The sequence below is a fragment of the Bufo bufo genome, chromosome 2, assembly GCF_905171765.1.
Source record: "Bufo bufo chromosome 2, aBufBuf1.1, whole genome shotgun sequence".
Taxonomy (NCBI): domain Eukaryota; kingdom Metazoa; phylum Chordata; class Amphibia; order Anura; family Bufonidae; genus Bufo; species Bufo bufo.
In genome coordinates, this window is record NC_053390.1 from 412,785,601 (window position 1) to 412,800,814 (window position 15,214).

General features: G+C 43.4%; 1 protein-coding gene across 1 annotated transcript in view; it reads right to left on the minus strand.

Annotated features, from left to right (window-relative positions):
- TSTD2 (thiosulfate sulfurtransferase like domain containing 2) overlaps positions 1-15,214 on the minus strand; it is an 81,148-nt gene that overhangs the window by 25,277 nt on the left and 40,657 nt on the right. The window contains exons 5-6 of the mRNA XM_040417288.1: positions 6,074-6,179; positions 4,807-4,922 (exon numbers count right to left, since the gene is read on the minus strand). Of these exons, the coding sequence (XP_040273222.1) occupies positions 4,807-4,922; positions 6,074-6,179 (222 nt within the window). The remainder of the gene's footprint in view (positions 1-4,806; positions 4,923-6,073; positions 6,180-15,214) is intronic.

Here is a 15,214-nt window from a genome sequence, read left to right on the forward strand (position 1 = left end):
ATAGAGAGAGTTCTTTATTCGAGAAGGAAGAGACACTACTTTGTCTAGAGAAAGTGGACTTCGGTTCCAAGACTCCAGAAGAAACTTAAGAATCCTCCTGTGGAACTGGGCCCATTTAGCCACTGGAATTGCTGAAGTCATCAGCCCTAAAATCCCCATGATCTTTCGAAGAGATACTTTTAGGAGAAGACGAAATGACGAGATTCTTGCTACCATGTCTATCTTCTTCTGTTCTGGGAGAAAGGATGTCATCTAATTTGAGTCCAACAAAATTCCCAGAAATATTTTCCTCTTGCTGGGAACTAAGTCCGATTTGTCCAAATTTAACTTCCACCATAGAGACTGAAGGGTATTTTTCACTATTTGCAGATGTCTCTGAAGCAGATCTTAGATGAGAAAATCGTCCAAATATGGGATAAATAATATTTCCTTCTGATGAAGAAAGCTTGAGATCTCTGCCACCAACTTGGTAAAAATCCTCGGAGCTGTCGAGAGGCCAAAAGGTAGGACCTTAAATTGCAGATGGACTAGGCAGTTTTTTAGAAAGACCGCAAACCGTAGATACTTTTGGTGACTGTTGTGTTTGGGGACATGATAGTAGGCATCCGCTAAATCGAGAGTTATCATGTAACAATCCCGAGCCAGCAAGTTGATGGTTGATCTCACGGTCTCCATCTTGAACTTTTTGTATAAAATGAATTTGTTGAGTTGCTTCAGATTGATAATAGTTTGGCTTTTTTACAAGGAAAACTGGGGAGTAAAACCCCCTTTCTTCTTGGTCCTGCTGAACTGGAATAACAACTTCCTTCTCCAGCAATAACAGGATCTCGGTTTCTAGAAGATGATCTTTTTCTTTCAGTTTTCTGTTTATTAAGAATCTTTCTGGAGGGGGAGAGGAGAATTCTAGCCTGTAAACCTGACAAATTTATTTATGTCTAGAATCCAAGGGGATTTTGTGATATTTTCCCAGGTCGTGATGGATCTTTTTAATCTTCCCCCTACTGGATCTCTGGCGTCATAGATTGGACTGCTTTGCGGATTTATCTGGGTTAAGCAGGAAACCCCTACCTGTACCTTTTGAGGGCTGCCAAGAACCTGAATTATCTTTTTTCTTTTGCTCCGGTCTGTTCCTTTTTTGATTCCGTTAGTGAAAAAAAATCGGGATTCTGTGGGAATCCCTTTTTTCTATCAGACGCCTTTTCTAATATGTCATCCAATACTGAACCGAAGAGTCTGTCTCCTTCACAGGGAATGCCACACAGTCTACTCTTAGAAGTTGCATTCCCTGACCAGGATCTCAACCATACAGACCTTCTGGCAGTATTGGAAAGAGCCGCAGACCTAGCAGAAAGTTAAACTAAATTGGCCGAGGGGTCAGCTAAAAAATTCAAGGCCTGTTTTAAGACCGGCAGGAAAGATAAAATGTCTTCCTTAGGAGTAACAGATATTAAATGTTCCTCAAGCTGGGACAACCACAAGGAAAGGGTTCTAGCAGTGAACTATACTGGGTCTTAGCATAGATGTATTTGTCTCCCAAAATCTCTTGAGAACAGATTCACATTTTTTTTATCCATGGCGTCTCTAAATATACCCACGTCTTTGAATTATAAAGAAGACTTTTTGGATATCCTAGCTATGGGGGCATCTACTCTAGGGGTTTTATCCCAGTGGGCTAAATCGGCCTCATTAAAAGGATATTTCTTTTTAAAAAAATTGAGACTCACGATCTCTTTTCTGGGTCTTTCCACTCTTCAGAAATGATTTTTTTTTATGTTATCATGGACCGGGAACACTTGCCTTTTCTTATCTCCTAACCCCCTGAACATCTGGTCCTGAATCGTGCGAGTTTCTTTAGATTCTTCAAGATTAATAGTAGCCCTAATAGTCTTTAGAAGTGATTCAGGCTCCTTAATAGAACATAAGGGTCTTCTTGACTCATCTTCAGAAGAGGTAAAGTCAGAGAAAAATTCTCTCTCATAAAAATCAAAATCCATATGCATTTCTGGATTTGGTCTGGATGTAGAGGGTTTCTGTGGCATAGTGGCCATTTTAGCTTCTATGGCCGAGCTAACCTCCTCTTTTATCAAAGTTTTCAGACTATCCACCAGCAAAGGTGCCTCTTCTGACATATTTTTTTCTGAGCACTTCTGAGGCTACTTTCACACTTGCGGCAGGACAGATCCGACATGCTGTTCACCATGTCGGATCCGTCCTGCGGCTATTTCACCGTGCCGCCGGACCGCCGCTCCGTCCCCATTGACTATAATGGGGAGGGGGCGGAGCTCCGGAGCAGCACGGCGAAAGCCGCCGGACTAAAAAACCTGACATGCAGTAATTTTAGTCTGGCGGCCTTTCGCCGTGCACCGCCGTGCTGCGCTGGAGCTCCGCCCCCGTCCCCATTATAGTCAATGGGGACGGAGCGGCGGTCCGGCGGCACTGCGAAATAGCCGCAGGACGGATCCGACACGGTGAACAGCATGTCGGATCCGTCCTACCGCAAGTGTGAAAGTACCCTTACAAAGTTATTTTTTTACTGTGACCAGCTAACTGTTTCTTGCAGATAGCATATTTCTTCTTTTGTGCAGGTTCCCCACTTTTACTGGCATCCCTGCCCTGAAAATTAAGAATAATTCCTTATTAAGGAGCTAACTATTATAAGGAGAACCTCCACCAGGGAAAAAAAGTGAATATATATATCACCCAATTGTGCATATAAAAAAACTATCATTTCACCCAGGAGGAGGCTTACCGGGCTGAGGACCTTGGGCGGATCGATAGACTTCTCTGGAGGTAGAGACATGCTTCCTTCTGGATTCAGGATGCGTCCGATTCTGAGAACGCCGTCCCGATCCCATGCCGGCATTCTTAAGGCCCGAACTTCTGGGTCATGTGGTACGCGGCCACACGCTACGCCGGCGTGCATTCCCCAAGCCGCACCCACATGACCAGTTCCCATGAGACTCCGGCACTCCAGGAGAAACGCAATGCTGGCATACCTTCCTTTCATAGCCCCCGCAGGAGCGTAATAGTCCGGGGCTGCCTGCAGAGCAGGACTTAGGCCAAAGCAGACGGAGGGAGCAGTCTCTTGTGCCAGATCCCGCCGCTCTGCATCAGCCCTCCTGAACATCACCAGGGACAACTTACCAAAGGCTGAGCGGTATCCAAGCAGGAGGGAACCCCTGCTAGTCTCGACTTCATCCCAAGGGACAGGAAACAACTGGAGAAGGTAAAGGGGGGGGGAGGAGGCTTTTAAATCTTTGTTCTCCACATTGTTTCCTGTCCCTGTTTAGTGCCGTTGGGAAGGCATATGGAAAAAAGGGCAAAAAAAAGTCCAATTTTACATTTTTTTTATTGCTTTTCTTACCGTAAAATCTTTTATAAAGTGTGATCAAAAAGTGACACACACTCCAAAATGGTATCAATAAAAAGTACATATTGTCCCGCAAAAAATGAGCCAATATACAGCTCAGTAGACATAACTATAAAAAAAAGCTATGTGGGTCAGAATATAGTGATGTATAAAAAAAATTATTTTTTTTCAATTTGGAAATTTATTTTTACACAATTTAGATATAAAAAACCTATACATATGGGGTATCGTTGTACTGACCCAGAGAATGAAGGGCATGGGTCAGTTTTGCCCCAAACAAAACGCTGTGGGAACAAAACCCGTAAAACGGTGGAGGAATAGTTTTTTTGTTCCCAATTCCACCCCATTTGGAATATTTTTACCGCTTCACACTACACTGTATGCCATAATTAATGGTGGCATTAGTAAGTACAACTTGTCCTGCAAAAAATAAGCCCTCATACAGCTATATGAACAGAAATATAAAAAAGTTATCGCTCAAGGAATATAGGGAAGAAAAATTTAAACGCAAAAATGAAAAAAAACACCTGTATCCTAAGGGTTAAGTCCCCCTAGGGGAATTGAATATATGGTCTTCAGATTGCTTCTCCCTTACACTGCAATGAATTAGAACTGCAGTGTGTGGCTATGATTGATAGGTAGTGGCAAGGCAGGGACGGAGGAGCTGGTCACACAAAGTAGTGGAGCTTGGGTGCAACAAGAGTAATAGCGACGCCCTAATTGCACCAAACACCTAATTTGCATATTAAGCAAAAGCATCTTAACTCAGGAATGGAGCCTCAGATCAACAAAATAAAAACAGCATTTTAATGAGTTGAACCACAGCTATGTATCTATGCAAACAGTTTTATAGGGAGATCGCTTGTAACAGATTCCCTTAATAATATGGAAATTATTTTGGATTTTAAATAAAGACAAATCAATTAAAACTGTGTCGATAATTATTCTTACAACCATGTGCTCAAATAAAATATTTTCATGGAAAATCTCCCTTTCCATAGTTATAACCTATATGTCGCTGGTCACTATTGAGTAGCTGAATGGCTACGGTTATCAATTGTACTTTCCCCTCCAGTATTGAGTTTCTTTCCTAAAACACTTGCTCACTCATGCATGATGACCATATGTGACCATCAGTGTGATGACAGCAGAACTTGTGAAGCTGCTCTTCTCCAAACACCCTGCACATTCTCAGTATACTATCCAGCACAGGGCATGCAGAGAATGTCAGATTTTTGTCCCTTATTATTCTGTATATATCTGGTACAGCAGAAAGTGTATCACACATGTATGACTGACTTGTGTCAGTTTAACTTGGTTTGAAACTGATCACATATATAAAAGCTAGAGCTCTGGATGGATGGATGGATGGATGGATGGATGGACACTGAGCAAATAAAGGAGAAAATCTCACCATTCTGGATAGAAATACATACTATTTTGCTTTCATAAAAGTTGCGGCAGTCCAATAAAATTGTGTCCTTTTCTTCCTGTGAGGCAGACAAATACTGTTCCACTCTTATATGAAACTCCTCTGGAGTAAGATGCATGGCTAGTAATAAGTAATAAGAAAAATTAGGCATACATACAATAAGTTACATATAGGATTGTGTTAAACATATTCACAAGTTTAACCATGATTATTTAAATCTTTAGGTTTACATTATATGAACCACTCTAACCTCTACAATCGGCAAAAAGCTAGCTTCACATACAGTGGATATTAAAAGTCTACACACCCCTATTAGGCCTCTTTCACACCGGACAAGATGCGGGTGTGTTGCGGAAAAATGCGTGTTTTTTCCGTGCGAGTGCAAAGCGTTTTAATGTGTTTCGCATGCGAGAAAAATCGGCATGTTTGGTACCCAGACCCGAACCCGGACTTCCTCACAGAAGTTCAGGTTTGGGATCGGTGTTATGTAGATTTTATTATTTTCCCTTATAACATGGTTATAAGGGAAAATATTAGCATTCTTAATACAGAATGCTTACTAAAATGTCGATTGAGGGGTTAAAAATAATAAACAAATTTAACTTGATCGCGTAGCGGATCTCCTCTTCTTTCTACTTTCTTCAGGACCTGGCTAAAGGACCTTTGATGACGTCACTGCGCTCATCACATGTGATGGACCATGTGATGAGCGCAGTGACGTCACCACAGGTCCTTTTCATCAAAAAAGAAAGAAGACATGCCAGGCTGAGCGTTCAAGTGAATTAAGGTAAGTTTATTAATTGTTGTTTTTTTTTTTAACCCCTCCATCACTATTTTACTAAGCATTCTGTATTAAAAATGCTATTATTTTCCCTTATATTTTCCCTTATAAAGATCGGGTCCCCATCCCGATCATCTCCTAGCAACCATGAGTGAAAATCGCACCGCATCCGTACTTGATTTACTTCTATGGGGCCTGCATTACGTGAAAAACGCAAAATATAGAGCTTGCTGCGATTTTCACGCAACGTACCAGTGATCACTTGTATACAGCCCCATAGAAGTGAATGGGTCCGGATTCAGTGCGGGTGCAATGCGTGATTGCCGGGATTCAGCTGGTCAAAAACTAGTGCAAGCACCATCACTATCCTAAAACACCAGGAATATTAGATTCTAATGATTAAATCACCTGATAGGTGACTATATAAGTCAAAAGCTTCTATCTTCCAAGGGCATATCAATACATTGTAATGGACTTTTTACCCACATACCTGTTTCTTTATAACTAACTTCCTGTGAATCGACACCCATTGGCACAATTTCACGGAAAACCCCAACACGAAGATCAGGAAAACAGTGGGCTCCTCCATCACTTCTCTGAAAAATAGAAATTATTATTAAAAGGGTTGTCTGAGTTATTTTTTTGTTCTTTGTATGTTTCTAACTAGGCAAATAGAAGGACTTTACAATTCAATTAACTCACTTTATCTCCAGTGGCTGGTTTCTCAGATTTCACTGAGGGTCACATGACCTGTGATGTCAGCTTCTCTCCCTGCTCTTATGATGTTTAGTGCACAAGCCTGAGAGATCAGATAGGAGTCTGTACACAAGATGACACTGTGCTGGCCACGCCCCCCTGCACTGCCATCTGCTGCTGTCTGCTCTCTCCCTGGATTCTTAACCCCTTCAGCAGCACAAACTCAGGACTGAAGGATTTACTGTGTAGCTGCAGGAAGTGAGGAGACAAATGCTGGGCAAAGGAGCTGACAGAGGAGTTCTGCAGAGCATTGCACAAGAACAGGTAAGGGGAAGGTCCTGGGTGTATCAGCAGTGTCATTACACAGCTGGGACTTGTAGTCCTACACATACAACATGCTGCTGAGTCTCCCAGAAGGCAGACATGTCACTCAAGGCAGCACTTGTGTTCACTCCCTTTGCAGAGCAGGGGGAGGGGCAGAAATTGTTTTATTGCAGGTAAACTAAGGGCCAGAAGAGAACCAGGGAAATGAGAAAATAATTTTTTTTTGCTGAAAACTTGCTTAGCTTGTATTGCTGACCATCAGATTTACAGTGCTATAATTTTTTTTTTCATAACTCAGAAAACCCCTTTAAGGCTGTATTACACCTAGTGATCATCTTGCAGTGTAACATTGCTGCAGATTTTGCTCGTTTATTGGGCAATTCTGATTTTTTTTTTTTATACATAAATTTGTATTGAGTAATCATATGCAATAGTATACGGTCATGTATAAAAGTTGTACACATAATTCATGCATATGAGTGGAGAGAGCGCACAGAATTCCCTTCAAAAAGCCTCCACCGGGTGGCCCCCCTCGATCCCTCCTGATCAGAATACTATCTTCGAGTGACAGAGACTGGGTGCTCCGGCGTAAGAGGGAATTAAAGGAGATTGTCCTTAACGGGAATTCGATACAAATATACCCAGACTTCTCTAGGGACACCCAAAACAAGCGCAGGGATTATTTTGATATAAAGAAAAGATTACGAGATGCCAACATCAAATACTCCATGTTATATCCCACCAAACTAAGAGTGGTCTATAGGGACATTGTAATGTTCTTCCATACACCTAGAGAAGCCTTAGAATGGTTGGACTCTGTTAGGGAATAGATAACATGATGTTGGTTGGTGTGGTGGGAGGATGCTTGGACGTAGGGGGCGGGTGGGTGACGGGGGTGGGCCCATGGACGGATGGGCGAAATGTGAGAGGTTGACAGGATGCTTCGCATCAGTGAACCAGTTTGGGGGATAGGGGGCGGGGGGGCCTAGGAGCTGCCTGGCTACGGCTGCCTTTGGGGGGCGGCGGGCGACTCTTTTATAGCTCCATAACATTATGAATGATAAAGTAATAACATGGAATGTTCGTGGTTTGGGAGATAGAACAAAACGGGTTGTGGTCTTTGACCTGATTATTCGACACCTTCCTGCAATAGTTGCTCTATTGGAAACACATGCCCCACCAGAGATCCCAGAATACCTAATAAAGAAATGGGCGGGGCATCAGTTCCACTCCGGATTCTCGAGGGATCAGAGTATACGTACATCAGAGCATTGATTTTATCCCCTTGGATCAGTCGATTGATAGAGATGGGAGATTCATTTTTCTTTATGCCCGATGGAATGGTAGAAAGTATGTTTTAGCTTTCTTGTATATCCCCCCTCCATTTGCAATGACAGTTCTTAACCAGTTGACGACCTTTATGTATAATAGAGAGCGGTGCCCGGTATTAATATGTGGAGACTTTAACTGCGTACTGGACCCCGCGCTGGATAGAATATCTACTGTGGGGAAAAGTGGGCAGGGAAAGCACTCCCTATTTCAAGGGTTCTGTGAGGAGATAGGATTAAAAGATGTCTGGCGATGGCTTTATGGTAACAAACAGGTGTTCTCCTGTTTTAGTAAAACATATAGTGCCATGTCCAGAATTGATATTGCTTTGGCCAATAGCGAGATGCTTGACTTTGCCTTAAAAATGAAATACGAGATCTACGGAATCTCTGATCATTCACCGATCTTACTGGCTATGAAGTTTGGGCAACAATCTGTTATTGCTAGACCGTTCAGACTGAACGAGCACTGGTTAACCATAATAAACGATACTGAGGGGATAGACAAGGAACTTACACAATTTTGGCAAGAAAACATTGGTACAACGCATATCCACTTTGTGTGGGATGCCATGAAGGCGTTTATGCGTGGGTTATATTATGGTAGAATAAAAAAAAAAAAAACGAGTTCCTTAAAGAGGAAAAAAGCCTGGAAGTAAAGATCGCATACTTGGAGGGTAGGATGCGAACAAATAATGATGTGAACATGCGGGCTAAGTTAAAATCTGCTAAGGATCACTATATAAACTTCATGAAGAAAAAAGCTCAGAATCAACTATTTTTTCTAGGTTATAAGCACTTTTGCGAGGGAGGTACCCCGGGTAAATTACTGGTTTCTATAATAACGAACCAAAATGCCCCCCAAAAGATTAGACAAATTCTGACAGGTGATGGTCGAAGATTGGAAAACGGAGTGGAGATTGAGGGAGAATTTTTAAAATATTTTAATAATCTTTATTGTTCCGGGTCGGACGATACGGGGACTAGTATGGAAGATTTTTTGAAACAGGTCAAGATCCCGGTGCTGTCGGACCCGGACTCGGCTCTCCTGTGCGCCCCCATTTCTCTGGGGGAGCTACAGGTGGTTATGCAGGGGGTTAGGGGCTCTTCAGTGCCCGGTTCAGACGGGCTTCCGTTTGGTATATATAAGAGCCATGCGGGGGTCCTTCTGCCTGGGTTGCTGCAAGTCCTGAATGAATCCAGTAATTGTGGAAAGTTGCCCCCGTCTTTGACGGAGGCAATCATTACACTGATTCTGAAGAAGGGGAAAAATGGAAACAAAGTTGAGGCTTATCGCCCTATATCTCTGCTCAACGCAGATTATAAGATAATCGCAAAAGTCCTTGCTAATAGGCTAAAAAAAGTAATAACTGGCCTAGTCCATACAGATCAGACAGGGTTTATCCCCGGGCGACAAATCCAGACCAATATACGCAGGACCATTCTTAATGTTCAGATTGAGGGGGGGGAGGACCGCTCCATCCTGTCCTTGGACGCTGCTAAAGCGTTCGACCGGGTGGAGTGGTCCTTCCTCTGGCGGATTATGCACAAGATGAATCTGGGCCAAAAGTTTATTGGCTGGGTTAAACTGCTATATAATGGACCAACGGCCAGAATTAATATTAACGGGGTGATTTCCCCTGCTATCTGCTTACAGCGTGGGACACGACAGGGCTGCCCACTCTCTCCACTCCTTTTTTCAATCTTCATGGAACCCCTCGCATGCAGGATACGAGCTGAGCAGAGTATTGTGGGATTCGGTGGCAGGGGGACGGACGACAAGATCAGTTCGTACGCGGACGACGTATTGCTCTATTTGAACGATGGGTGGAGAAGTGTCCCATGTATCATGCAAATAATAGAGGAGTTTGGTAGTGTCGCCGGATACGAGATAAACTGGGCGAAGTCCGTCCTCTTTCCCCTGAACCGTGCACCTCCTCAAAATGATTTAAAGGTCAGAATTATTGCCCCATCGGATCACTTAGAATACCTAGGGATAAAAATTGGCAGTTCTATTAGGGAATATAATATACTTAACATCACCCCCATGGTTAACAAAATAAGGGAGAAGATTAGGGTTTGGCAAAAACTACCGCTTTCACAGGTGAATAGAATTGCTTTGATCAAAATGATTCTATTGCCCTGGATATTGTACACGGTCAGCTCTTGTCCTGCCTGGATCGAAGACAGCGTTTTCAATTTGATTGACAGGCTGATTAACGATCTGATATGGGGCAGGAAAAGGGTCCGTATCAAGTTACAATATTTGCGTTTGGCTGGAAGTAATGGTGGTCTTGGCCTCCCCCATTTTCAAAGCTACTATTTATGCTCACAGCTACAGTGGTGTATCAATACGGGGGATGGGTTACTAATATCCTAAATTTTAGGACAACATCAACAGTCTACACAGAATATATTTAGCATATTGGAATCCGGATTTTTGGAACGTGAGGGTTACACTTGCCCTATTGGTTCAACGTTACAGAAGGTTTGGAACAAAACAAAGGCACTTATCCAGGTCCCATATGCCCTGGAGTTTACCCCGCTATGGGATAACACCTCGTTAACAGAGTTCTTGGCCCTTAATGAAAATGACTACTGGACCCGGAGAGGCATTACGTTAATCTCACATATATGCACTAAAGGGAAAATTAAACCAATAGGGGAAATGCTCCATCAGACACCAATCCCTGCATTAGAATACTATTGATATTTTCAATTACAACACGCATTAGCACACACGCTTAATAAAACGTCTCAGACAATAGGCAATCAGCGATTTATATCATTTTGTTATAATTCAGTAGGGAAAAAAGTTAGGGTTTCACTAATCTACAGGAGATTAATAGAGGAACTAAGCACTGTCACTAAATTTAAAAGTGTAGATAAATGGAAAGTGGATATAGGGGAATGTAATCCTCTTCAATGGCAGGAAATATATCAAAATATCAAGAAGGCCTCCCTTTCAAGACAGCACTGCTTGACCCAATTTAAAATAATACACCGGTTATATGTTACTCCGAGTCTTTTAACTAAAATGTATGGTAACAAGGGAAAAGAATTCTGTTGCTTGAAATGCTCTCTTGTAGCTGCAGGTCATGTTCATATGTTATGGGGTTGTCCAGTCATTAAGACCTTTTTGGGATAGTATATTTCATGAGTTGGCGGCATTAACTGGGAACAACCCCCCTTTAACTATTCAAGTAGCTGTACTTGGACTCCTTCCCCCCCGAGTATAAAAACAAAACAATCAAAAGTGAGCAGGTTTGTTGGCTGAAGGGACTCCTATTGGCCAAGGTAATAATCCTTAGACATTGGGTGAAGGATAGATCACCCACAATACATGAGTGGCAAAGTTTAATGGCAAGAGTAACAGATTTTGAGTGCATGAAACGTCGTGGGGAGAAATAACAGAAATAGGTGTATAGCCGGGGATAAATGATTGAAACAGATGTACAGCCGGGCTGGAACTGATGACCTATTGCCACTTGAGCATAACCCCTAAATAAACAACAACCACTATAACTGGAGCAATCTAAACAGTAACTTGTTTTATGACAGTCTGGGAGATACCCAGAATGAGGGCGTGAGTCGCCCGCCGCCCCTCGTGGCGGCCGTGCCAGGCCAGGTACATTGGGGGGGATGGGGGGGGGGGGAGGATGGTCTTGTTTTGATACGGGAGATAGGAAAGTGGCACCAATTCGGGGTGTTCTCGATCTTGATGTTTGTGTCTATATATGTGAGGCCCGACACCAAGGAAAATACTGTAGAAATGTATCTGTTTTGTGTGCTATTCTCTGTGACTACATATCCTTTCACATTGTTTTGTTTTAAGAAAATTAATAAAGATACTTGAAAGAAAAAAAAAAAAAAAAAAGACAATTATTATCCAATAGGCAAAATACAGGATTATTGCACAAGTCATATACAAGATTTATACATAAGATCTGTACACATGACACTTAAAGGGAGTCTGTCATCAGCATTTCACGTTTGTAACCCTTCCCATAGCTTTCAACCATGCTTACAGTTAATAAAAACTTTACCTTTAGCATTAATCCTGGACTTATAAAACCGTCAAAAAACATCTTTGTAGCATATGCAAATGAGGGCTCGCAAGTGCCCAGGGGCGGCGTTACGCTCGTAGGTGCCCTGCTAGCTCAGCCTTTTCTTCGCTTCCCCCCCGCCCCTTCCTTCCCTCCGCCTGCCCATCCTTTCCCTCTGACCGCCTATCTACTAACTTGTTGTTTCGCCGAGATGCGCACCTGCATCTATAGCCACAATTGCTGGGGATGGATGTGCCTCCGGATGCATCTTTATCTCATCCAGAACTCCCAACACTTTACGAATATTGGTAACCCCCGCTCTGCCCTGGACAAACCCCACCTGGCTGGGGGAGATTAGTTTAGGCAAAACAGCTGCCAATCTGTCTGCCAGGATCTTGGATGCTATTTTCAGGTCAACATTTATTAGTGATATCGGACGATATGAGGAGGCTAAAGTGGGGTCCTTGCCTGGCTTTGGTAATACCTTGATATGGGCTGTGTTCGTATATGTAGGGATACTCTTCCCCTGCATATAACTAGTGAAAATGCACGAGAGAATAGGGGCTATGTCTTGTGCTAGAATGCAGTAAAACTCCCCTGTAAACCCATCCGGGCCTGGCGCTTTCCCCATAGTGAGGTTTTTGACCGTATGCAGGACTTCCTCAGTGTAACGGTCACGTCCACACACACACAGGGGGAAGGGTAGTGACCACTGCGCTCCACCCTCACCCCTGGCCCTGCCTACTTGCCTCACGAGTCCGGATGACAGGGGACAACTGGACGGCAATCCCTAACTTAGGATATGTGCAGGGAAGACAGACAAGACAAAATACGGAACATGAACGGACCGGGTCAGAACCAAGAGAGCTACGCAGTGCAACGGATTAAGCAAAGAATGGTCAGGAGAAGCCGGGGTCAAATACCAGGAGAGTAGCGAAGTACAAGAGGAGTCCTAAGAGAGTAGTCAGGTGGGAGCCGAGGTCACAATACCAGGATGTATGCGCAGTACAGGAGGAGCAGGCAGAGGATCGTCAGGGAACAGGATCAGGTAAATATTCAGTAGTCCAACAAATAGCCAGGAACCTAGAAATTAACAGGCAACCTGTAGCCAGCAGGCTGCCTGTATTTATAGTGGGGAGTGAGGGTCATGTGACGTGGCCAGCATCACATGACCGACAGACCAACCAGTCGAGCACCGATTGATCAGCTCGGCGCTCAAGGCAGACTAGGAGCAGGGAGCCACCCAGCTAGTAAAGCCGCCCTGGGAATGAGGTCAAACACAGAACCTCATTCCAAAAGCTAAGCAACAGTTCTGCGGGCAATGGGGGACCGAGTGCACCTTCGGAACCCCGTGACACTCAGTAGTAATTGGGGAATTGAGAATGGCTCTGTCAGCTTCTGATATCTTTGGTAACATGACATCTCCCAACCACTCCTGGACTCCTCTAGTCTGGCGACCCGAAGTGTCGTATAGTTTGGTATAAAAGTCCTGTAGAATTCCATTTATCTCCTTGGGGCGTGTACATGTTCTGCCTGTGCTATCTAAGAGACCATGGATATGTGTCTGACCTCTTTGCCCTGCAGCCAATCTAGCCAGGAGTTTGCCAGCCTTATTCCCAAATTTAAACATGTGGGCCTCCCATTTAGATTGTATCAGTTGTTCCCAGTGGAGAAGCCATGTGTCATAATTCTGCTTGGCTTGGCGCCATTTTTGTTGAGAAATTGTGTCAGGATTACTTTGAAAGGTTGAATATGCTAACCTCAACTCATCGCTCAATTGTGTGAGTTTTACTTTGATTGTACGCTTTTTGTTATACATATATGCCATGACTTTTCCCCTGAGAACAGCCTTCCCAGCATCCCACAACAACTGGGGGTCGGTGGTTCCCTCATTATCTTGCTTATATTCCAGCCACCAGCCATGAAGCATATCACAGAAGTTTTCATCTTTCATCAAACAAGCTGGGAATCTCCACAAGAAATCTGATCCCCTTGGTATTCCGTCTTGGAATAAAATCGATACCGGGGCGTGATCCGAGATCACCATATCCTCAATTTTTGGTTCTGTGAAACGACCCAAGGTTTCCCTGTCAGCCAGAATATAATCAATGCGGGACCAAGACTTATGAGCGGCAGAAAAAAAAGTTAACTCTCTTCCCTCGGGATGAATCAGGCGCCAAATATCTACAAGGTTAGCATCCATTAATAGTCGCGCTAGGTTTAGGTTCTCCCCTCCCTTCTTGCCTGGTGTGTTTGGTTCCCTCTTTTTATCCTCTACTTGACTGACAACAGTGTTCATATCTCCCCCCATTATTCGTAACGCCACAGGATCCCTAGTTATACGTTGCCTCAAGGCATCAAAGAAAACGGCATCAGTTTAATTCGGCCCATATACATTGTAAACACTTAAGTCCCCCTTCACCGAGGTAAGATGGAGATGAGATATTCGACCCCTGTCATCTTGGTCATGCATTAGTACCTTATATGGCAGGCCCCTCTTCAGCAAGGTGAGGACTCCTGCTTTCTTCCCCATTGCCTCTGAACAAAAAACTTCCCCTACGCACAGCTTTTTCATGCGGTGGAAATCCTGAGACGTCAAATGTGTCTCCTGCAATAAAGCTATATCTGCTCCTAATCTTTTAAGGCATCTTAAAATCATCATGCGTTTACTCTGGGATCTCAACCCTTTTATATTCCAGGATACAATTTTCAACGGGTTAGCCATTGGGGGGTAGATTATTGATTTTGTTGTATATACCTGTGGACTTGAAGCGGCACCAAAAATTTCCCTTCTCCCCAGATCCCCAACCCCCAACAAGGACAAACTGTCTAAGATGAAACCATCTAATACAGCAAAAAAATATAACATTATCTCACATATTCGGACTTCACTTTTTTCCAGCATAGCAGTATAAGTGATAGCTAAATAATAGAAAAAAAATTAGAACAGTTCTACCTAGAAGCAATCATATCATAAAACCATGTCGGACTTCAGCTGGTAGCAAAGGTGCCCTGCGTGGGTACCTTAGAGATCCCTGGATCAATATATCAGGTGACCAGGATGCTTCCTGCGTTCTCCCCCACCGTCGGATCATTTCCGGGATACCATATGGCAGTGGTTTAAGCTACTGGCCACCTATTATATAACACTGAGCTGGAATCAATAATGAACCATTAAGCCATCTTAACATATTCTACAACAGTGATGAATATACTGTAGGGACTCGCCCTTTGTAG